We start from the raw sequence: 23,687 nt of genomic DNA, 5'->3' as shown, positions 1-23,687 counted from the left end.
AAAAGTCAAAGTGTTCCCAACCCAATCTTAAGTGGTACTTTACTTTGCATCTCTTCTGTTTGGCAAGGTAACATGTTTGAGACATGGAAATATTTTAAGGAGAAGCAAAAGAACAATAAGAGAATTTCCAAACAAGATCTAAATGTGAAAAGCTTTTACTGTATACAAAAAAAAAAATCACCCCCCCATTTACATAAAAAACCAATTTTAAACATTTTTTTTAAATTGAGCTCCAAATTTTCTCCCTCCTTGAGAAGGCAGGCAGTTTATGTTATACACATACAGTGATACAATCTATTTCTATTTTGGATGTGTTCTGATAGAAAACACAGCATGTGCAACTTCAAAGTTCACTTAGAAAATTTCTACACTTCATTTTTACCATTAATATGTCACCAACACAAAAACTTTCAGCTAGAGCAGCGGTTCTCAACCTCTCAATTTGTAGCAATGAGAATACATAATGCATATCAGGTATTTATATTCTGAATCATAACTGTAGCAAAATTACAGTTTTGAAGTAGCCACCAAAATAATTTTTTGGTTTGGAGTCACTGCAACATGAGGAACTGTATTGCAGGGTCATGGCATTAGAAAGGTTGAGAACCACTGAGCTAGAGGTACTTAAAAGTGCATTTTAAAATGTGCTCTTTAAATAGGGATAGATATAGATGGATAGATTCTGGGCAAGTCACTTTACTTCTCTTGGTTTAATTTCTGCAACTGTAAAATGAGCATAATATAATCTATTTTCCAGGGTTGTTGTGTTCCTTAAATGAGATATTTGTAAATCACTTGGCATAGACTTGGTATACAATAGGTGCTCAATAAATGTTTACTTTATTCTAAGTAGATTAAGAAAATTCTCACAGATTTAGAAGTTGGAAAAGGGGGTATTTTAAAACAAACATCTTAATACTATGAAAATAGTTTTGATCTTGTAAACCTCATGAAATAGTCTCATGGACCCCCAGGTTTCTATAGGCCAAACACTGAGAGGAGCTGCTTGGAGGCAATGAGAATTTTTGGACCAATTTTTAATCTTTATCCACCATCTCAGTCCTCTTATACAAGAATGCTCAAGTATCTTCCATACTTAAAAAGAAAGCCTCACTATGCCCCTCCCATTCCCTCAAACTATTTATTAGCCAAACATGTACACAAGCTGCCTTCACTTCCTCTCCTCCTCTCCTCATTTACTTCTTGACCCTTTGCAATCTAGCTTTTGACCTTACTCAACTGAAACTGCTCTTTCCAGTTACCAATTATTTCTTAAAATACCAGATTCAATGGCTTAAGTTTTCATCCTTCTTGACCTCTCTACCACATGACACTGTTGACCATATTCTCCTAATTATTTTCTCCTTTGCTCATATATATATATATATATAAAACCCTTACCTTCCACCTCAGTATCAATATTATGCATTGGTTCTAAGGCAGAAGAGCAGTAAGGGCTAGGCAATTGGTGTTAAGTGACTTGCCCAGGGTCAACACAGCTAGGAAGTGTCTGAGGTCAGATATGAACCTAGGATCTCCCATCTCTAGACCTGGCTCTCAATCCACTGAGCCACCTAGCCTCCCTCTCCCTCTTGATTTTAATATTGTCCTGGGCTGAGATGTCCCCCTAACTGGGAATTCAAAACCGATCTATTCTAATTAACTAGCCAACTTCAAACCATACTTCACACATTGATCCATCCTAGTCTAGATGCCTTGCCATCTTCTCTCACTCTAAGTGTTCTACTCCCTCCTACTGCTCACATGAAGTATTTGTGGACCTCTCTCCCTCAAAGATCAAATTCCTTAAGGCCAGAAACTTTCATTTTTGTCACTCTCAAGGACAGGTACATAATAGGCACTTAATACTGATTGATTAATCTTCATCTCTCTCTTTCCCCTAAGCTGAAGTCCTATGACACCAACTGCTAGACATGACGGAGATAGTCTCATATCACTACCCATGGTTGTTGAATTTAAAACTCATTTGCCACTCTGGCCCCCCAACCTCTCATATTTTCTAACTTTCCTAATTTAGTGAAGGGCAATGCCTTCCAGTTACCTAAGTCAAATCACTTTATACTTATTAGCACCACTCCCTGACTCCAGCCCTGAAATTACTTTGTATATCTTGTACTTCTATGTAAATGTCCTGCCCACCCCCAATTTAAGCTCCTTCAGGACAGTACCAGTTCATTTTATCTGCATAGTCATAGCACACTGGCACATTGTAGGCACTTTTAAAAATGCTGTTTGAATTGGATAGAATGGTTCTTGAGGTGAAATTTTCTCAACTTCATTTCACAAAGTATCTTCCTGCTAACAGAAGCATAAAATGTGACTACCCAAGAAATAATAGGAATTTAATTTCCTTTCACATGCAAGAAAGCAATTCATTAAACTTGATATAAATATATCTACTCATCTTTAACCTAACCTTTAAGGAACAAAAAACTACCTGATCCAGTTTTCTTTTTAATGTGGACACTTCTTTAGGATTAGAAAAGGTGATGTCTAGTCCAGGTGAGATGGCATAGATGAATTCTATCTCATACTCTTGTGCAGCAGAAATGAGTGTCATGAGTTGCTCTTAAAAAAAAAAAAAGCCAAGTTTATAGATAATTTCATACACGATGGAAAATATTACAAAGTAAGCAAACTCTGCAATTGAAGTGTTCAAATTCCTAGCAAAATTAGTATAAAAAGGGGAAAGAGAATCTTCCTAAATTGTGCTAAAAGTGAGTGCCACATCAGATATCAAGACATACAAAAATACAAGCTAGGTAGGGGTACTTAGGGGTAGAGGGAAGGAGCAACAACAGTTGAATGATATGAATATTGACAATATATTAATTTACAAAGGGCATAGAAATAGATTCCTCTTTTATCTGAAAAAATTATCCTTTAATTTTTGAGCAATTCAAACAAAAAACTATTCCCATTCCCCATAAAAAAATTAAAACTATCATTATTCTGCAAATACAAATTATTTAATTATGCATCTTTAAGCAGCTATGATGGTTTAACACAAAATCCTAAACATCTATCATTTAAAATAACTTAAGAAGCAGAAAACGACTTCTTCAAAATCAAGTAATTTCTTTAGTGTTTTAAGTGCAGGTCTTGAATGAGTGACTGTCCCCCCTTCATTAATGAAAATATTAAAATATACAATACACTTTAAAATTTAATATAATCTTTAATATTTCAAGTAAATTTTGCATATTTCCTCAAGTAATTACAAAGATTTTCATTTTACATCTTAACATTAACTTTTTAAAAGTAGTACCACAAGAGTAATTCAAGTAGTTTATTCTCACAATTTTAATAACAATAGTGTAACTATAACAAGTACACAATGGAAGCTATTAAGAAGTTATACACTTTAACTGGTTCTTCACAACTAAAGATGATCTCAGCAAAATAACAAAATATTCTTTTGAATCCCTTCCCTTGTCCTCTGGACTACATTATACATAATTCTAATTAAGTGATTATGAAGATAATATAAATCAAATGAAAAAATGATTAGGACTTTTATCTCAATTCATTCACTCAATATCCTGTACAATGAGAGCTCATATTCTAATTTATGTGTTTAAAAAATTCTTTTCATTGCTCATTAAAACTAATATAATTGAGTCATCACCAGAAGGGCAATGTAGAAGAGATGGCTTTGTGTTTTTATCCACATTCTCATCACTGTAGAAAGAACATGATTTGGTGTCAGAGAACCTTGGTTTGAATTCCAACTTTGCTATTCTGATCACTTTGGACAAGTTGCTTAACTTCTGTGAACCTCAGTTTCATTGTTTGTAAAATAAAAGTAATGCATAAGAGATACAGATAAGCTCTAATTTCTCTACTAGTTCTAGATAGGTCCCATATGTTTCTCTTGGGTGGGTTATAATTTCCTCAAATGAAACTAATTCTAAATCACTCTAATGACTAGTCAAAACCTCTCAGACTTGTTTCCTCACCTATATATGAAATAAAAACTTTTGAACTATGAGTTATTGACAAAGTTCTCCTTTGTGATCTATAGCATGAGACATTTGGAATAAACTAAAGCTAATTCATTCCCATAGAATTAAACCCATGAGCTTGATTTTAGTCTTCTTACCAAATTAAACTTACCAAATTAAACCAAATTAAAATCACAGGAAAAGAAAAAAAATGGGAAGTACTAATAAATCACTTATTGAAATCCTGAAATATAAAAGACTGTTTCTCTTACTTATACAAATGTATATATGAATAGGCACGCATGCGCACAAACACACACATTCAGAAAATATTGCTTAAAAAGGAAAACGATTACCAGCTTCTTCCACTGAATACATTTCTCTCCAAAACATCCTATGCTTGTAGTCATCTTTTGGTGCATACAAATATGTATTTAATTCCCATTTCTGTAGCCTTTAAGGGAAAAAGGGGAATAAAATATTTAAAGAGTTGTTTGTATATGTGTAGACTGACATTATAATGAAACAAGTTTGAAAATTGTAATACTCCATATTCCTTCAAAAAGTACCAATATTTAAATAGAAGATAACCAAAATGAAAGACTGTTAGAATACCAAATTATTCACAAGTTTCTATGGTGATGTTTAACAATTTCAAAGGAATGGAAAATGTAATATTTATAAAGAGTTGCACCCTCATTTCTTGCCTTTGAAAAATAATGATTTACCTTCTGAAGAGTTCTTTTCTCTGTTCCATAACCCAAGGTCTTCCATAAAATCCTAGATTGAAAGTAATATTCAAGTTATTTTTTTCACATCTCAAAAGAAAAATCACAGCACTTTCCTTTCAATTTTTGTACAAAAAGCATAATTTCTAAATCAGGGCTGGAAGTTCATTGGTGATGGCAGTGGAAAGTCAAGCCCTGAGGATCAAATAATTGTCTATAAATCAGTCAGATCTGAGATTGGTATTCTAAATACTTTATAAGTCATTTTAAGATGTTCAAGCACTTTTGACAATTTGGTTGGGAAGTAGAAATTACTCAATGTTCACTATTCACTCCTCTCTGACCCTCTGAGGCTCAAAATTGTTCACCTAAGGGAAACTTCTTGTTTCTCTTATCCATAGGATACAAGATAGGGTTTGATTAAATTTACTGAATAATCCAGTGAAGAAAGCAAAGCAAAAACAAAGATCCTATGCCAACAGTTACAAAAATTATAGAATAGTACAAGGCCTGGAGTTGGAGGGACCTGGGTTTAAATCTGATTTTAGGCATTTCCTAGCTTTGTGACCTTGAGCAAGTCACTTAATCCTCATTGCCTAGCCCTTGCTATTCTTCTTAGAATTGATACTAAACTAGAACCCTCCACCTCACCTTTTGTCTTAGAATAGATATTAAATATTGGTTCCAAGGCAGAAGAGCAGAAAGAGCTAGGAAATTAAGAGTTAAGTGATTTGCCCAAGGTCTCACAGCTAGGAAGTATTTGAGGCTGGATTTGAACTCAGGATCCTGGCTCTCTCACCCTGGCTATCAACCCAATTGAGCCACATAACTGCTCCTTAAGGTAAGTTTTTTTTTTAAATATTATATATGTGCGCACACACACACACACACACATATACACATATATAGTACAGTCATTTAAAGATAACTTTTTCAATTACTGTTGGTCACATAAGTTAGATTGTTTTCATTTTTGGTTTGACTAATCATTTTTACTGTTTTCTGATGGAGTGTGTGTAGTGGAGTAGGTGAGGGCAAAGAACAATTAAGGTAGAAGAGAACAGAAAAAAAAATCAGAAAGGAACTTGGCTTTACCTGTAATGATCATTTCTAGTTATTTAAAAAAATTTTTTTAACTACTCAGAAACAAAAGCTGTCTGCAATCAAAGAAATGATTGGCAAAGCACATTCACAACAAATTAAAGTAGCAGGAAGCAGACTCAGACAGGAACATCTCCAGTAGCCTCAATTCTAGAGCAACTACTTTAAAGATACAAAATTCTCAAGAACCTGATCTACCCCAGACCAATTCCCATAAGAGATATCAAAAAAAAAAAACTAGTGACACTTAATGCAGAAAAAAACCCTACAGATTGATAACAAAGAGCTGTATGCACATAATACTGGATTTAGGCACTTATCAATCCGAATTCTTCTATTACATCAATTTTTCTCCCCTAATACTTATAGCATCTTCTCTAAAAGAGAGTTGCTACTTCCTTTCAGGGGTATTATAATGGATAAAGAGTATCCTTTAACCTCCAAAGTCTTTGCCAGCTCCCGAGTCTATGATTTTAAGATGAAAAAAGGTACTCTAAATGCTATTTTTAAATTTACTATGGTAATATTTTAATAGAAAATATATTCATACACATTTTCTTAACATTGTAGTCACGATTACGTACTTGCTAAGGGAGCCCAAGGCAAATCTTCTGTGGGTGCTAGCCACATTTTAAAGTCAGTAATTTACATAAAATTATCTAAGAACATACAAATTTAATAAGTTCCAATTTTTGTTAATAATGAAACAGACTTTTAAGAGACCTGGTGACATCTTTTTTTAAAAAACCCTTACCTTCCATTTTGGAGTCAATACTGTGTATTGGCTCCAAGGCAGAAGAGTGGTAAGGGCTAGGCAATGGGGGTCAAGTGACTTGCCCAGGGTCACACAGCTGGGAAGTGTCTGAGGCCACATTTGAACCTAGGACCTCCCTTCTCTAGGCCTGGCTCTCAATCCACTGAGCTACCCAGCTGCCCTAGCTTGGTGACATCTTAATCAAGATAGTTTCTAATCCTGTCAAGTTCCCCTATCTATACCTTATGAGTTATTTTAAGGAGTTTTTAAACAGTTAATTTTAACTAGAGTTCCCATGTTTCCTAATGGTCTCAGCATCAGGAAACATAGAAAAAACTGAACTTCTTTGATAGTTAAAAAAAAAAAAGCGGGGGCAGCTGGGTAGCTCAGTGGATTGAGAGCCAGGCCTAGAGAAGGGAGGTCCTAGGTTCAAATCTGGCCTCAGACACTTCCCAGCTGTGTGACCCTGGGCAAGTCACTTGATCCCCATTGCCTAGCCCTTACCACTCTGCTGCCTTGGAGCCAATACAAGACAGAAGGTAAGGGTTTAAAAAAAAAAAAGCTACAAACATATTTCTTGAGGATTAGGCTGATTTTCTAAAGAATCCTAAAATATACTCTATAAAAACAATTAGAATCATGATTCTGGTTGACTGGCACCAGAGGAACAAGAGTTGTTATATATCAGTTGTATCTTAATAAGGATTATTTTTAGGAGAAAAAGGGAAGGGGACTTGGACAGGACATGGAATTACTTAAAAGTTAAACTGTCTCTTCTTACTCATTTTAGGAATGGTGCCAAACCAGAAGAACAAAGAATCAGTGCTGACTCAGGTACAGTCACAAGGGAACAGAGAACTGGCCTCTAGGGGCAGGAAGGAGAACTACACAATTCTGCTTTGAAAAACAAAATGATGTGACCAAGAACTCTTCTCCTCTATTAAGAGTTCTCTATTATTTGAATTGTCTTCCTCTAAGACTTTTTTACAACTAGTGTACCTGAACATATAAATGTTCCTGTACACTTTATGTATGTGTGTATATACACAGATAAAGACACACCCGTCCTTTCTGAGGCGGAAACATGTTGATTCTACTGGAATCTTTCTGACCACATTTAACTGAATAGATGTTAATAAAATATAACAGCTGGTAAGTCATAATACTGTTACATATAATTTCACAAGCATTAACTGCAGCCAAATGCAGTCTGCATCTATGCAATCCCCAAACTTTTAAAAAGCATTCTCGGAGGTGATTAGTGACAGATAAAAAAAAATCAGATTTACTGTCCACTGCCTCAGAAAATCTTTGGCTCTACACGGAAGTAGTAATTTACAAATTTTAAAGCTTTAATTAGTAGTCAAACTATTTCTAAACAACTAAGGTCAAGAGTCTCCATTATCTTTCAAATTCACAGCTGTTCATCCCCACTTAGGAACAAAGCTAGAAAGTCTAAAATTAGCAAGGAGTTCCCTTACCAAGTCGGAAATGTTTTTCATCTTTGTCTTTTAGCAGAAATAACATTAGGGAGTGTTCTTCTGATATACAAAAAAATTTACTTGTTACATAACATAAGGAATGAAACATGCTAACAAGACAAATGTCTGCTAAACTCTAGGTAGCTAAAACGTTTCAAAGGAAATAAAAGGGTGGGTAACAGAAAAAAGCAGCAAACTCAAATGCATGAATAATGCTTGGGGGAACAGGATCCTCTCCATGGTTTAGGTAATACACAGACAAACCATTTTCTGGCTGGCTCACCTACTAAGTATTACTTTTAAAAACGACAGTAATCAACAAATGTTGATTTTGGCTTTACAAAGAGCCAAAGCACAGAGGCAGGCGCTGGGAATACAACTTTAAATAATTACCCAACTCAGTCTCAAAATGGTACATTTCTAGCTGGCCGTACTCTGCGAATAATTTTCGGCCTGCTCTTATTCATCAAATTTAACTTCTAATAATTATTGTGGTTAAAATTTATAAAAGAGGTTAACGTCCGAGACTGTATGTTATCACTTTTGTGCCTCACAACTCTGTCCTTCAATTCCAGAAGAGACTAGGCCTCTCATATGGCACACGAGCAAAAGGAACTAGGGAAGACTCTCAAGATGGTTTCTGAACCGGCAGTATGGCCCTCAAAGGAATTTGGGAATGAAGACGGCAGGGCAAAACTGCAAAGCATAGATTAAAAATACAGGCGGTGCTGCAGCTGCTTCCCCTTCAGCCCAGATTACAAAAGTGCGATGGGGGGAGGGGGAGTTTTGGTGGTGATGGGGGAGGTGAGGTAGGGGTAGAGGAGGCGGGCTTTGGGGGAGGGAAAAAGATCCTAAGAAATTGTAAGATTGCGCAGCAAGGGTTCTAGAATCAGAACCCGCCCTTTCCTTCTCCAGGCACTAGCCGAAGGGCCAGCGAAGGTACTTGGATATGTGCCCAAAACGGGTGCGGTCAGGCCGTGGAGCGCAAAAGGAAGTATCAATCCCAAAGGGTATATAGAGGGATGAGGTTTACCAGCAATTCTCACCCTTTTTCAAAGCCCACAGTCTCCACAGGGTGGGGCCAAGGACGGCCTCTTCCCTTCCCCCAATTCCCAACCTCTCAAAAGGTCAGGGGCTTCCCTCTTCAGCCCAGTCCCATCGGAGGCCCTCACCTTCCACCACACCACAGAGGAACCTCCGTGCTCCACCCGAGGCAGCGGCGGCGGCAGTTCCGCCTCCTGCCCCAGCCTGGCTGCCCTCCCCCGGGGATGGGGCTGCAGCCGGCTCCAGGGGACCCCCGGGGGTGGCAGCGGTAGCAGCAGGGTTGGGGGTGAGCTCGCTCTCCCGCTCCTCCAGTGCCGCCTGGTTCTCCTTCTGCACCATCCTCCTGGCCCCGGTCGCCGCCACCGCCGCAGTCACTGCGGGACCTTCCCGGCCTCCGTCCGTCCTCTCGGTCGGTCTGTCGGCCCAGGGATTCGGATTGGACCTCCGAGTAAGAGAGCGCGCTCTCCGTGCTCGCTACGCCTTCTTTTCCCCTCCCCCTCTTCCACCCTCGCCACCTCCCGACAGGGGCCCGAATGCCCGGATGAGAAGGCGGCGGTGCCCGGCGCGAGCCCTTTGTCAGCCGCCGCCTGAGCCGGATCTGGGCAACCAGAGACCCGGAATAGGGGGGGCAAGCTAGCTTTTTTGTTCCCCAAAGGCAGAAGGCCAACTTCTTTCCCTTCTCTTCTCTCCGGTAACCCGCTGCTGCTGCTGTTGCCACCGCCCTCCTACTACCCTTCCTCCTTCCGCCGCTTCTCCCTAGAGCCCCTAGTTCGCCTCAGCCGCTACCGCCCGCTTCCTGTTTATCCGCACTGCGCCTGCGCCGCAGACCGGCTCAGACCGGTCCTTTCTACCCTTCTCGCCCTCCCCGCCTCCGGGCCAACTCACTGAGTTCAGTTGGCGGGGGAGATACGGAGTTGAAGAGTCGCAGGGATATGGGTTGTAAAGGCAACAGCGGAACATGCCATTCGAGTTTCTCCCCGTAGAACCAGGCGAGCACTCTGGGATGGACCATTACATCACCTGAAGAAGGGGAGAATGGGAGGGGGAGAGGTGTTTACTTCTAGAGTGCGCAAGCGCGGAAGTCCAGCATCTGTTTCTTAAAGAGCCAGGCCTTCTCTCCCGAGGCTGACCCACTTTTCTACTGCAGCAACAGCCTGGCTGAATTCCCCAGATCCTGGGCTCTGGTTAGCGTGTCCTCCATTATTTAACTTTCCAGCCTAATTTCACACTACTCCCTTTCACATGCTTTCCTTTCAGCTAAAGTTGACTGCCTGGCATGTCATTGTTATGAACCATCATCTATTTACCCTGGGTGTTCCCAAAGGCCAGCACTTAACCCTACAGCTATCCGAAGGCTTTTGGGGCACCCTTTATAGCACTTTAAATTTAATAAAGCACTTTCCTCATACCAACTGGTATTCGTATCCTCTCCATTTTGCAGGTAAGAAAACTTGCTCACAATCACTTTGGGAAGAAAGGAGGGCCAGACCTGGAACCGGGCTCTTCCCATTGTGAATTCAGTACTGTAGTCTTTCCAACATGCCAGTATGTTTGCGGAAAGTATTCTCTTAGGTACCATATCTTCCTGCCCGAGCTTCCCCGACTACCCTACTTGAAGGTGATCTCTTGCATTTTTTTTCAGTCATCACCACCGGTGATTTCATAAAGTACCCAGAATTTCCTGGTAGAAATCTCTTCTGATGATGAAGATCAGTAACTTCTTTGCTATTTATATAGAATTAGAGAATTAGGGGTGTATGGGGTGTTCAGGGAGGGGTAGTATCTCTGGTATGGAGGGTTTGTCGTGCCCTCCTAGGGCAGCTCTCTAGCCTCTGACCCCCACCTGACACCCAGCTCTCACTTGTGGCTCCCAGTAGCTGCTAGCATGCGGCAGCAGCCACACCCTGGGCAACGGCTTCGACAGGCCAGCTAAACCTTGTCAGGGTAGCCATCTGGTCGACCCCTGGTGAACCAGGGCTTTGCTCACCCAGCATGTGAAGACTGTTTTGGTGGAACAGGCAGAAGAAACCAATAAGAAGTTTCAACGGCTGAGATGGTGATGCAGCAAAGCACTGTGGAGTGCTTAGGGCGGGTTGGAGCACAAAAGACAATGCGGCCATCCAATGCAGCTGAGGAAGTCTCCAGGTGTAACAAATTTTCATGCCACTGGACCCAGGCTTCCAACGCTGAGAGAGTGGGACTGTCTCTGTGCATCGACTTTTCCACTTAAATCTCCTTCACGCACAAGTATCTTTGTGCACACTCATCTATCCTAACTCCGTCCACCCTCTTCAAGACCTGCGGTGATGGGGGAGTGGTGACGCAACAGGTGGAGGTGACCACTGGAAGTTGTAGTCACGATCCTGCACGTAGGCGGCCCATGGACCAGTGGTCGCTCGTCCCTGTAGGGCAGCAGAGACATTTGGCAGCATCCTGGGGGCCTGAGCAGCCCTCTCTAGGACAGCATTGCTCACCCTAATCAAGGGAGGGGACTAGAAAAGGTGTCCCAAACATTGCCTGCCCTACAAACACCTGGTCAGCACACCATGGCTGGTGGGTCATCCCTTTAAGCTGTCTAAATCAAAGAAAACATAATACAAAGAAACTCCTACTAGGAGCATGGAACATCATAACATTACTTGATAGAGAGAATACCCCAAGACCTTAGAGAAGAACAGCTCTAATTGGTAAAGAACTGGTACGATATAACATCAACATCACAGCCTTAAGCAAAACACGCTTACCAGAAGAGGGATCACTCAGCAAACCCACCACTGGATACACCTTCTTCTGGAAAGGTAGAGCCACAAATGAAGACAGAATCCATGGTGTTGGCCTGGCTATCAAGACCAGTTTGCTCAAACAGCTGCCAGACTTGCCTGTGGGCATCATCGAGAGGCTCATGAAGATCCATTTGCCTCTCAGCAAAGACTGGTATGCCACAATCAGCGCATATGCCCCTACACTAACCAGCACAGAGGAGACCATCGAGCAGTTCTACTCTGACCTGAGTGCCGTCCTGCATTCAGTGCCCACAAATGACAAGCTGATACTACTGGGAGACTTCAACGCCTGCGTTGGCCAGGACCATGAAAGATGGAAAGGAGTGCTTGGCAAACACGGCATGGGCAAAATGAACAACAACGGCCTACTGCTACTCAGCAAATGCTCAGAGTTCGAACTCAGAGTCACGAACACTGTGTTCAGAATGGCGAACAAATATAAAAAAACGTGGATGCACCCACGATCAAAACAGTGGCATCTCATTGACTACATTATTGTATGCTCGCAAGACATCCAGGATGTACAGATCACCAGAGCCATGAGAGGAGCTGAATGCTGGACAGATCACCAATTGGTTAGAGCAACTCTTCAAATGTGCATTGTGCCTAGACAGTTCGCACATTTTACAATGTGAGTCGTCTTAGAGATCCATCTTATTTGCAAACATTCCAGTCCTGCCTGGATGACAAACTGTCTGTCAAGGAACCACTCACTGGAAGCTCAATCAAGAAATGGAACCAGTTCAGAGACATAGTGCAGGAAACATAAAAGGCAGTCCTAGGCCCCAAACAATGCAACCACCAGGACTGGTTCTACAAGAACAACACTGCTATTGAAGACCTATTGAGCAAAAAGAACAAAGCCTTTATGGAGTGGCAAAATAACCCAAACTCTGCTCCTAAAAAGGACAGATTCAAGTCTCTCCAACCCACGGCACCGTGTGAAATCAGGAAGATGCAAGACCAATGGTGGGAAAAAAAGGCAGAAGAAATCCAGTGCTTTGCTGATACGAAAAACTACAAACAATTTTTCAGTGCCCTCAAGACTATCTATGGGCCATTAAAACCCACCACCACTCCCTTGCTATCCTCTGACTGTGACACTCTCATAAAAGATAAAAAAGGCATCAGCAGGTGGAAAGAACACTTCAGTCAGCTTCTCAACTGACCTTCTTCAGTCGACCAAAGCGCCCTTGACCAGATCCCCCAAAACTGCACCATTGAACAACTTGACATCCCTCCTTCAATAGAGAAAGTCCAAAAAGCCATTAAACAAATGAGTACAGGCAAGGCACCCGGTAAAGACGGGATCCCAACCGAGGTGTACAAGGCCTTAAAGGGAAAGGCGCTTCAGGCATTCCACATAGTGCTGACCAGCATATGGGAAGAGGAAGACATGCCCCCAGAACTCAGAGATGCCTCCATCGTAGCCCTATACAAGAACAAAGGTGCATGAGCAGCCTGTGAACTACAGAGGAATCTCACTACTCTCCACTGCTGGAAAGATCCTCGTCCGTGTTATACTCAACAGACTCCTGTCATCTGTTTCAGAGCAGAACCTGCCTGAATCACAATGTGGCTTCTGACCAGATCGCAGCACCATCGACATGGTCTTCACAGTGAGGCAAATGCAGGAAAAATGCCTTGAGCAGAACCTGAGTCTCTACATTGTCTTCATAGACCTAACTAAGGCATTCGACACAGTGAACAGGGATGCATTGTGGGTGATCCTTAGCAAGCTTGGTTGCCCAGCAAAATTCGTCAAACTGATCCAGCTCTTTCATGTCGATATGACAGGGGAAGTCCTATCTGGTGGAGAGACTTCTGATTGCTTCAACATCTCCAATGGCATGAAACAAGGCTGTGTCCTCGCTCCGGTACTATTCAACCTATCTTTCACCCAAGTATTATGACATGCTGTGATGGATCTAGACCTGGGCATCTACATCAAATACCGACTGGATGGCTCACTATTCGACCTTCGCCGCCTGACTGCAAAAACAAAAACAATAGAGAGACTCATCCTGGAAGCTCTCTTCACAGATGACTGTGCTCTCATGGCCCACCAAGAAAATCATCTTCAAACTAGGATAGGTTCTCCATTGCAACAAAACTGTTTGGCCTGACTATCAGCCTCAGCAAAACAGAGGTGCTGTTCCAACCTGCACCAGGGAGGCCAACTAACCAGCCATGCATAACTATCGACGGCATACAGCTTTCTAATGTCATCACCAACGACGGGTCCCTAGACCACGAGACTAATGCCAGGATCCAAAAGGCCAGCCAGTCCCTTGGGCGACTGCACTGCAAAGTCCTCCAACACAGTGGTGTAAGCACTGCGACGAAGCTCAAAGTGTACAATGCAATGGTCCTCAGATAGCTCCTGTACGGTTGTGAGACATGGACACTGTACTGGAAGCACATGAAACAGCTGGAGCAATTCCACCAACGCTCTCTCCGGTCAATCATGAGGATCCGATGGCAGGACTGAATCACCTACCAGGAAGTCCTCGACAGAGCCAACTCCTCCAGCATTGAAGTGATGGTCCTTAAAATCCAGCTACGATGGTCTGGACACGTCATCTGCATGGACCCACAGTGAATACCAAGACAGGTATTCTATGGTGATCTGTCAGCTGGACTCAGGAAACAAGGCCGACCAAAGAAAAGATATAAGGATCAGCTAAAGTCAAACTTGAAGTGGGCTGGCATTACACTAAGGCAACTAGAACTTGCTGCCTCTGTCAGAAGCAGCTGGCGAACCCACATTCACCATGCCGTCACCACCTTTGGAGATGAAGGACGTCGACGTCTTGCCGCTGCGCGTGAATGCCGACACCAGGCCACAACCGCACCTCCTGTAACAACTGGCATCCCATGCCCCATGTGCCACAAACTTTGTGCCTCAGTCTTTGGACTTCAAAGCCATATGAGGGTACACCGTAGATGAAAATACACAAAGACAATTGTCATTCTCGGTCACCGAGAGACTACCATGAGAGAGTTGCTTTGGGGCACCGGGAAGGTAATCAAGCCAGGCCCAAATCACCAGCTAGTATAAATCAAAAGCTGGACTTCCTAATTCCAAGACCAACCTGCTAGCCACTAGACTATAGTATCTGAGGCTAGAGTTGAACACAGGTCCTCTCAACTCCCAATCTGGCTCTTCTTACACTGAGCCACCTAGCTGACCCTCAAATCTCAGTTATTTTGACCCTTAATTAGTTAATTTAATGATCCCCTACTCCTAAGAGCTTACCATATTGAAACTGAAATTAGTATGGTTGCCTCAGAGAGAAAAGATCATTTTTCAACAACAACAACAAAAAAGTTATCTAATCTTGACTGGGTCTTGGAAGGCAATCTTCCCCTCTAACTAATTTTCTGCCATAATCTTCAAATCAAGCATTTATATCCCTCTCAAACCTCTGTAGCACCCCTTTTCCACAGAAATATCAGCAGAGGATATTCTCATTTTTTTTTACTGAGAAAAAAAGAGGCCATCCTCTATGAATTCCTTCTTCTCTTCTACTTTATATTTCCAAAACCTTGATATCATCTCTCCTTTATTCCAAACTGGTGAAGAAGTGGTCTTTTTCCTACACAAGGACCAATCCTTAAAACATACTCATTCTTTACTGTCCTCTCAGACTATTATCCTATATCTTTTCTCTTTCCCAATCAAACCCTTAGAACAAATTGTCCACTATAATTAACTACACTGATCAGCCTCTTGCAGACTGGTTTCAGACTTCCTTACTCAACTGAAATTACTCTCTCAAAAGTTTCAGTATTTCTAAAATCACCACATTTTCTTAATCCTCAATGTTTTTTTGACTTCTGCAATATCTGGCACAATTAATTATCCTCCCTCTCTTCCCGGATTCTCTTTTCTCTGGATTTTTTATGAGACTCTTGTTTTTCCTTTTATCTTTTTGGACAGTCCTTTGTGTTCCTGCTGGATCCTTCTCCATGAACCATTCACTAACTGTGGGTGTATCCCTATGGCTAGAGATCATTTCCCTATTTCTCTGTAATCTCTTCAGCTCCCATAGGTTCAATGATCATTTCTATTCAAATGATTTTTGGGTCTCTGTATTGAACCCTAGTGTCTTTTCTGGGTTCAAATCTCACATCTATTAGAAATTGTCTGATGGACATCTCACACAGCAACTCTAAAACAGAATTCATTCTCTTTTTTGTCAAACCAACCCTCTATTCTTAACATCCCTATTTTATTCGTAGATACCACATTCCTTCTAGTCTCTCAGGATTCCCAATCCCAGAGTCATCATGAACTCTTCAATCTCCATTACTTCTTATAGCTAGTCAGTTGCCAAGTTTTATCTGTTTAGCTTCACATCATTTCAACATTAGTTCCCTTCTTTCCACTTGCAAGGACATCACCAATTGCAAGTCCTCATTAGTTCTTTCCTGAACTATTTGCAATAACCTTTTAATTGTTCTCCTTACCTTAAGTCTTTCCTCCCTATAGTCAATCCTCTACACAGTTGTCAGAGGTAGTCATCCCTAAAGCACGTGTTGTGGGTAGTACCCCTAATCAATTGAGTTCTCAATCCACTTGTTGAAATTATGGGATGTAGACTTTTGTCAAGAAGAGCACTTCCCATGGTGCTGGATAGTCACCCTGCTGGTGACTTCATAAGGCACATGTGCTTTGAAACTTTTTTACTTTACTATTTATTTACTATTTATTATTACTTGGTAATAGTAGATTGGGCCCCTTAATTAAATAGCTATGTCAAAGATGGTTGATCACTCTGAGCCAAAGGAATAGAATCTTTTTTTAATTTATTTTAAAAAAATATTTGTCCATGTTTACACAATTCATTTTCTTTCCCTCCCCTTTTTTCTCCCCCTTCTCAGAGCTGACAAGCAATTCCACTGGGTTGTACAGATGTTGTCACTTGATACCTATTTCCATATTATTCATTTTTGCTATAGAACAATTTTTTAAAGCTTAAATCCCAGATCAGATACCCATATAAAAAAATATATATATATATGTGATAAGTGATGTCTTATGTTTCGTTTTTGCATTTCGATTCCCATAGTTCTTTCTTTCAATGTATAGAATCTTTCCCAAAAGTCCTCCAGGAGGGTCCTGGCTTGTTGCATCGCCACTAGTAGCAAGGTCCATTATATTGGATTTTTCCACAATGTTTTACTTACTGTATACAATGTTATTCTGATTCTGCTCATTTCACTCTGCATCAGTTCGTTGAGGTTCTCCCAGTTCATATGGAAAGCTTCCAGATCATCATTCCTTACAGTGCAATACTATTCCATCACCATCATATACAACAATTTGTTCAGCCATTTCCCAATTGAGGGACACCCCCTTATTTCCCAATTTTTTTTGCCACCATAAAGAGTTTGGCTATAAATATAAATATTTTGTATAAATATTTTGTCTCTTTGGGGTACAAACCCAGCAGTGGTATGGCTGGATCAAAGGGCAGACAGTCTTTTAACGTTCTTTGTGCATAATTCCAAATTGCCTTCCAGAATGACTGGATTAATTCACAAACTCAAGGGTATAGACTCTTGGGAGTTAGGAGCATAGGTCCTACTGGAACCTACATGATATACAAGGAGAAAGGCCTCCTCTTCTTTTAGGACCTTTTGTTATTTTGGACTCTTTTCTAGCACTTTGTCTACCTTAGATTTCTGGCTAGACAAGGAGAGGATTCACCTACTCTCACTAAAAGCAATCACAAACCCAGGTTAGCAGAAACATGCTAACCTAAAAACGGGACCTTAAACCGCTGGCTACTGCTTCTGCCTTCTATTTCTTTCCCTCAGTCTAGGTCAGTGAAAAGTGGTCCCTGAGACAGTTCCAGCTTTGGTGGCTCCCTTATGAGTTAAAGAATTACTGAGCTCCTGAGGCTCTTTGGGAAGTGATTTCTAGAACAATATACTGTTTAGAGGAGGAGAACATTATCACCCAGAGGATCTTGAAGGTGAAAGATTAAAGAAAACCCTACCTGGCTGGCTAGGAGATCTGGATCTTGTGGGTTGCTCACACAGTCTAGGTTAGAGCTGAATGTTTAATTATCTTCTTATGGATGTAACCACTTTTCTGGATCTTGATGTTTTGCCAGCTAACCATGGGTGTACCCCAGGGATCTGTGATGATCCTTTTCTCTTTTTTTTTTAAACCTTTACCTTCTGTCTTAGAATTGTATTAAGGCAAGTGACTTGCCCAGGGTCACACAACTAGGAAGTGCCTGAGGACAGATTTCACGTTCTCCAGACCACAGACCTACCTCTCTATCCAGCTGCCCCTCGGTCTCTTTTCTCCTTTTCCTCAATCTCATTAGCTTCCATTCAATTATTATTTATTAATAACTTATTAATAAAATAAAATTATCATCATGCTCAATTCTCATATCACTATGCTGACAAATATGCGTGTCCAGCATTAACTTCTCTGCTGTCCTCTAGTCTTGAATCTCCAATAGTCTATTGGTCATTTAAAATTGGCTTTCCTAGTCATTTTTTTATTATTATTCAGAAGAATGATTGTTGACTTAAGCTTTATGATCATGCCATTACCAGCTTTTAACATCTTTATCGCTAAACCCTCGAAATGAAGTAGTAGTACTACCTTTCAATACCGTGTAAGCTATTTCATATGCAATTCATAAATTCAAAAGATTTTCAAAGTCAATCCCAAGGTACAGATTTTTAACAAGTCCAGAGAAAGCCATCTCTAGCTGAACTCCTCTGTGAGCCTCAACAGCCAAGGATATCTAAGCACTTGACATTCAAAGATCGCCCACACTAGAAAATGTGATGTGATATTCTTTACTTAGGATTATTATACAATAAAATGAAATGCCTTTCAGTAGTTTGAAAGACAGTATTTTAATCAAATCTTTGCAGTTGGGCTGCTTACCTCATGGAAAATTAGAGAACATAAGTTGGAAATGCCTGCATTGTTTTTAGTCAGTGGACCTGCTTTATCCCTTGCCTTTGGACAGGCTGAGGCATGTGGGTTAACAAACAGAATGTTACATACCAAGGGCAATTCCCCCCTACTCCCCAAATACCAAAGGTAAAAGTCACATGATACTATTAAGTAAGCTTTCTCCATAATTAAGTAATTAATTAATGATGCTAGAATAAATCTTAAAAAAAATACAACCCCTTCTAGGATAGAGGTGCAGAGGACTGCCTTTGTTGAACCTGACCAACTCACTTGAATGGGAAGCTTAATCAGATCTTTTTAAAGAATCATAAAAGTATGATAACTTGTCTGTTTGGCTAGAATGATGAGCAAACACAAAAAGCATAGTGTATCCTCTCTTCAGATTTCCAGAAAATTTCTAATTATTTGTCTGACAGATATCTCAAACTCAATCTTAGAGCCAGATGGATCGGTCTTTTGACCAAAGAATCCACTCAGATTACATAGCCTTGGGCTTGCCTTCCTTTTCACTGTGTGGCACTGCGTATACTTCTGAGCAAAAATCTTCTTGCCCTTCCACAACATCACGCATTGTGAATTCAGCTTGGTTCATGAAGGTGCAAATACTTCCCCAGTTCCCACCTCCTTTCTCCCATAAACATCTTAAACTTAAAAATCCCAAACTGAACTCTTTCCTCAAACCATTGTCCCTTGTTGCTATTGAGGGCATCACCATCCTCTCAGTCATCTGGGCTAATGACCCAAATGCCATTCCTCTTCTCTCATCACCCACATTTCCAATCTGTAACCAAGTCTTGTTGATTTTACCTTCATAATGTCCCTCTCATACACTGCCTTCCCTCCTCCGACATTTCCACCATCCCTTTGGGGTTTCTTGAACTGTGACACGTAAAGCTGACCATGTTATTCATTTGCTTAACGAATTCTGTTGGCTTCCTATTGAATTAAGGACAAAACACAAATTCCTCTGACATTGAAAGTCCTTCACAACCTGCTCCTCACTTGACTTTTCCATTTCTTTACTTAATCTTTAGTCTAACTAGAACTGTCTTGCAGCTCTCTCTTCCTTCCATATCTTTGCATAGGCTGTCTTGGAGTGTACTCTCTCCTCCTATCTGTCTCTTAGGGTCTAATTTCTTTCAAAGCTCAGTTCAAGTCTTACCTCCTACATGAAGCTTTTCAGGATCTCCTCAGATGCTAGTGCCTTCTTCCCCAAATTACCCAAGAGAACTGTTGTTGATTAGCAATTTCAGTTGTGTTGGACTCTTTGTAACTCCATTTGGGGTTTTCTTGGCAAAGATACTAGAATGGTTTGCCATTTCTTCCTCCAGATCCTTCTCATCTTCCAGATGAGGAAACTGAGGCAAACAGTGTTCAGTGATTTGCTCAGGGTCACATAGCTTGTCCCTGAGGTCTTATTTTAATTCAAGTCTTTCTGATTCCAGTCTATCCACTCTGCCACCTAACCACCCACAAGAGAACTAGCCACTTTCTTATCTCTATTTGGGTGGTACCTCTGGGTTCACAATTCTTCCCTTCAGGCTTTGTTTTCTCTTTACTCTCTGTCCTCGGTTCCTTCTGTAGGGGATTGGGTTCTTTAAACCTACATAGGGAAAGACTATGAGGAGAACAGTTGCTTGAGCCTGGAGCTTCTGTGGTTTCTGGTCACTTACCAAACCTCCGCCTACCAAAAAAACTATTGTTCAGATTCTATATTCTCCTCTGCTTTAGGGGAGCTATGATGTATGTTGATAACTTATCTTTTATTCAGCTGGTGCCCCCAGCACCAATTCTCATAAATTAGGGTCTATTCCTATCTCTACCTCTGGCCAGTTCAATTCCTCTGTTAAATACATATACAATGAACAATATCTTGGAGAAACAAGTTTCTTTTTTTAAAAACAGGAGTCAAGTGCAGAAAGTAAACATACTCTTAAGGCAAGAAGGATTGGGATTATAGCCTTAGCCCAGAGCCAATGAAGTAAGGTTGTGGTAAGAAGAAGTCTTTGATTGGTTGTGTTCTCATCATCATGTGCTGGGATCCATGTGGTTTATTAAGTTTCTCAGCCATCTTTTCCCAACACCTCACTCTCTGGAGAGGCATCCTTTTTTTCCCTCAGTTGAGCTGTTCAGTAAGCTTCTCAGTTTTCATTTTCATTTTTTTTTCAGTTTTCATTTTTAATTCTCCTCCTCCTTTAGGAATTTTCTCTCAGTCCTTATTACAACTCCAGTAGGCCTTAGAGTTCTTTCTTGTCCAGCAGGAATCCATCTCAGCTGCTCATGAACACTTTGGGGAAATGGAGTGTTACATATATTTTATATGTACTGTGTCCTCACCTTTACCATCACTGTTTCCTTTAAAGTTTAGCTAAAATGATATCTTTTCTGATCTCTCCAGGAGCTAGTTCCTCCTTCTCCCAATGACCTTGCATTTATTTTGCATATAGGTTGTATATGCTGATATCTATGCATCCTTTTGCCTTACTGTAATATAGTTACTTGAGTGCCAGAGACTTTTATTTTTCTTTTTGTAATTCCAACTGCAAAGTAGCTAGGTGGTGCAGTGGAAAGAATGCTTGGCCTGGAGCCAGAAGACCCATCATCTTCTTGAGTTCAAACCCAACAACTTCAGACACTTATTAGCAGTATGACTCTGGGCAACTCACTTAGCCCTGCTTGCCTCAGTTTCCTCATCTAGAGGATGTGTAAAAATTAAAATTAAATATCAATAATAATATTATCTTTTAAGAGATTTATTAATGATCATTAGAAATCAAGGAATAAAAAAGATACAAAATAAAGACCATGTGCCCATGGCTGGTTAGCCATTTTTTAGTCAACCCCACTCACCACCATCAATGCTGATTCTACATCAGAGAGCCAGAGCCTCCAAAGCCCATGCCCTTTATCCTCTGTCTACTGGAAGTACATAATGATAGGAAGTCAGTGGGCTCTTGGGATATGTAGTTCTTTTTTAGGGTAACAAATTTTCAGTCATACAGATGAGAAGGATTTGGAGAAGGAAATGGCAAATTACTATAGTATCTTTGCCAAGGAAACTCCAAATGAGATCAGGAAGAGTTGCTATGAAACAACAAAATGAACCCCAGTACCTGGCACATTAAAGGTGCTTAATGAGCTCATGTTGATTGTTAGTTTGGAATTCTAAGATTTTCCCCATCTGTCTGTTATTTTTCCAGCTTGATCTTTTAAGACACACATACTTTACATTCCAGCCAGATACAGTCATAGAAACTCACAGTAAGAAGTATAAATACCTGAATAAAAATATCCTCTTAAACATCTCTAATGAGCCTTTTTGGTGAAGAACTCTGCTAGGGGAGGAGAGGAACCCATTTCCCCAGCTTTCACTGTTAGGAAGGCTTTCTTGACATTAGGCCTTCTGTATTTGTCTCTTTGCCATGTTCACCCATTGCTCTGAGTGGTGTCCTTTGGGACCAAGAAGAAGTCTAATTTCTTTTCTCAAATGAACCAATGTAAATAAGGAATTTTGCAAACTGTTGTAACTACCTTAGAGGATTGCTGGGAAACTTAGATGTAAAGCCCTTCACAAACTTTAAAACTATGTAGTTGTCAATCATTCTTCTTATTCCACTTGATATCCCTTCAAATACTTGAAAACAGCTATTATATCCTGTCTGAAGTCTTTTCTTTTCCAGGCTAAACATTTGCAATTCCTTTAGATGATTCTCATATGGCATAAACTCAAGAGGCCTGTCTTTATTCTGGCTGACTCCTCTGGATTGGCTCCAATTTATCAATGTCTTTCCTAAAATATGGTGTCCAGAATGGAACATAATTCTCTAGATGTGGTCTGACAAGGTCAGAGTACAGTGGGATTTTCACTTACCTAGTTCTGGATGCTGTGCCTCTCTTAATGCATCCTAAAATTGCATTACCTTTCTTGGTTGCTATCAGATTGCTGACCAATGCTGAGTTTACAGTCCACTAAAACCCCTAGATATTTTTCAGAGAAACACTTATCTAGCCATACCTCCACCATCTTGTACTTATGAAGCTGATTTTTTTAACAATTATTTTTTGAATGCAAGTATAAATATAATTTTATTGAAATCTAGCCTAGTGTTCTAGCCTGTCAAGATTTTTTTGGATCCTGACTGTCATCCAAAGGGTTATCTATTCCTTTTGGTGTTGTGCTATCCACCCCATTTTTCCTTTATCCAAATCCTTAACAAAAATTTTCAAAAACAAAACAGGGCTAAACACAGGTTTCTAGGGTCCTCCATTGGAGGTCACTTTCTAAGCAATATCAAATGATTAGATTATTCTGTCTCTGCTACCTCTTATTTCTCAATCCCTATAAGCTTGGCTTCCAACCTCTCAGAAATTACTAAGGGTCTCAGTATCCAAATCTACTGATCTTTTGTTCAGTTCTGACCTTTTTGGATCTCTCTACAACATCTGACACTGTTGAACACCCTCTTTTCCTTTCTGAATTTCCATGGAGCTGTTTTCCCCTGGGTTTTTCTAAATACCATTTCCTTCTCAGTTTTCTTTGCTATATTCTCCTCCAACTTTGAGGTTGTGCTCTTTTTTCTCTCTGTTACCTTTCACATGAGCCACATCACATGAACTGCTATAGTTCACATATCCTCTCTATGTATATTGATGACCTCCTCTCCCTGCCCCCTGCCATATATCCTCTATCTCAGTCCAGAACCACCCCAGAATATCAATTACCTATTTGACTTATCCAACACTTTGTCCAATAAGCATCTTAAATTCAATCTCTCAAAAACTCATTACCTTTTCCCCCAAACCCACTCCCTTCCTAAGTTTCCTGTTTCTATTATAGGCATCATCATCCTTTTAGTTAAGTTCCCAACCCAGGATC

General features: G+C 40.5%; 1 protein-coding gene and 1 long non-coding RNA gene across 3 annotated transcripts in view; one reads left to right on the top strand and one right to left on the bottom strand.

Moving 5' to 3' along the window:
- Positions 1-7,711, top strand: part of LOC103100832 (uncharacterized) — a 30,383-nt gene extending 22,672 nt beyond the window's left edge. The window contains exon 3 of the long non-coding RNA XR_460422.2: positions 7,339-7,711. This is a non-coding gene — a long non-coding RNA (uncharacterized LOC103100832). The remainder of the gene's footprint in view (positions 1-7,338) is intronic.
- OGA (O-GlcNAcase) overlaps positions 1-10,104 on the bottom strand; it is a 29,061-nt gene extending 18,957 nt beyond the window's left edge. Inside the window, exons 1-4 of one of the 2 annotated variants that reach the window (XM_056805066.1) lie at positions 9,959-10,104; positions 4,694-4,745; positions 4,322-4,419; positions 2,459-2,589 (exon numbers count right to left, since the gene is read on the bottom strand). In XM_056805066.1, coding sequence (XP_056661044.1) covers positions 2,459-2,589; positions 4,322-4,419; positions 4,694-4,745; positions 9,959-10,085 — 408 coding nt within the window. In that variant the 5' untranslated portion in view covers positions 10,086-10,104. Of the gene's footprint in view, positions 1-2,458; positions 2,590-4,321; positions 4,420-4,693; positions 4,746-9,201; positions 9,899-9,958 lie in introns of those variants that run through there. The other variant, XM_001369640.4, reaches the window with a different exon arrangement.
- Between the last annotated feature and the right edge of the window lie 13,583 nt (positions 10,105-23,687).

Source organism: Monodelphis domestica, chromosome 1, assembly GCF_027887165.1.
Source record: "Monodelphis domestica isolate mMonDom1 chromosome 1, mMonDom1.pri, whole genome shotgun sequence".
Classification (NCBI taxonomy): domain Eukaryota; kingdom Metazoa; phylum Chordata; class Mammalia; order Didelphimorphia; family Didelphidae; genus Monodelphis; species Monodelphis domestica.
Note: the sequence above shows the minus strand (reverse complement) of the source record. Positions and strands in the feature narration are given on the sequence as shown.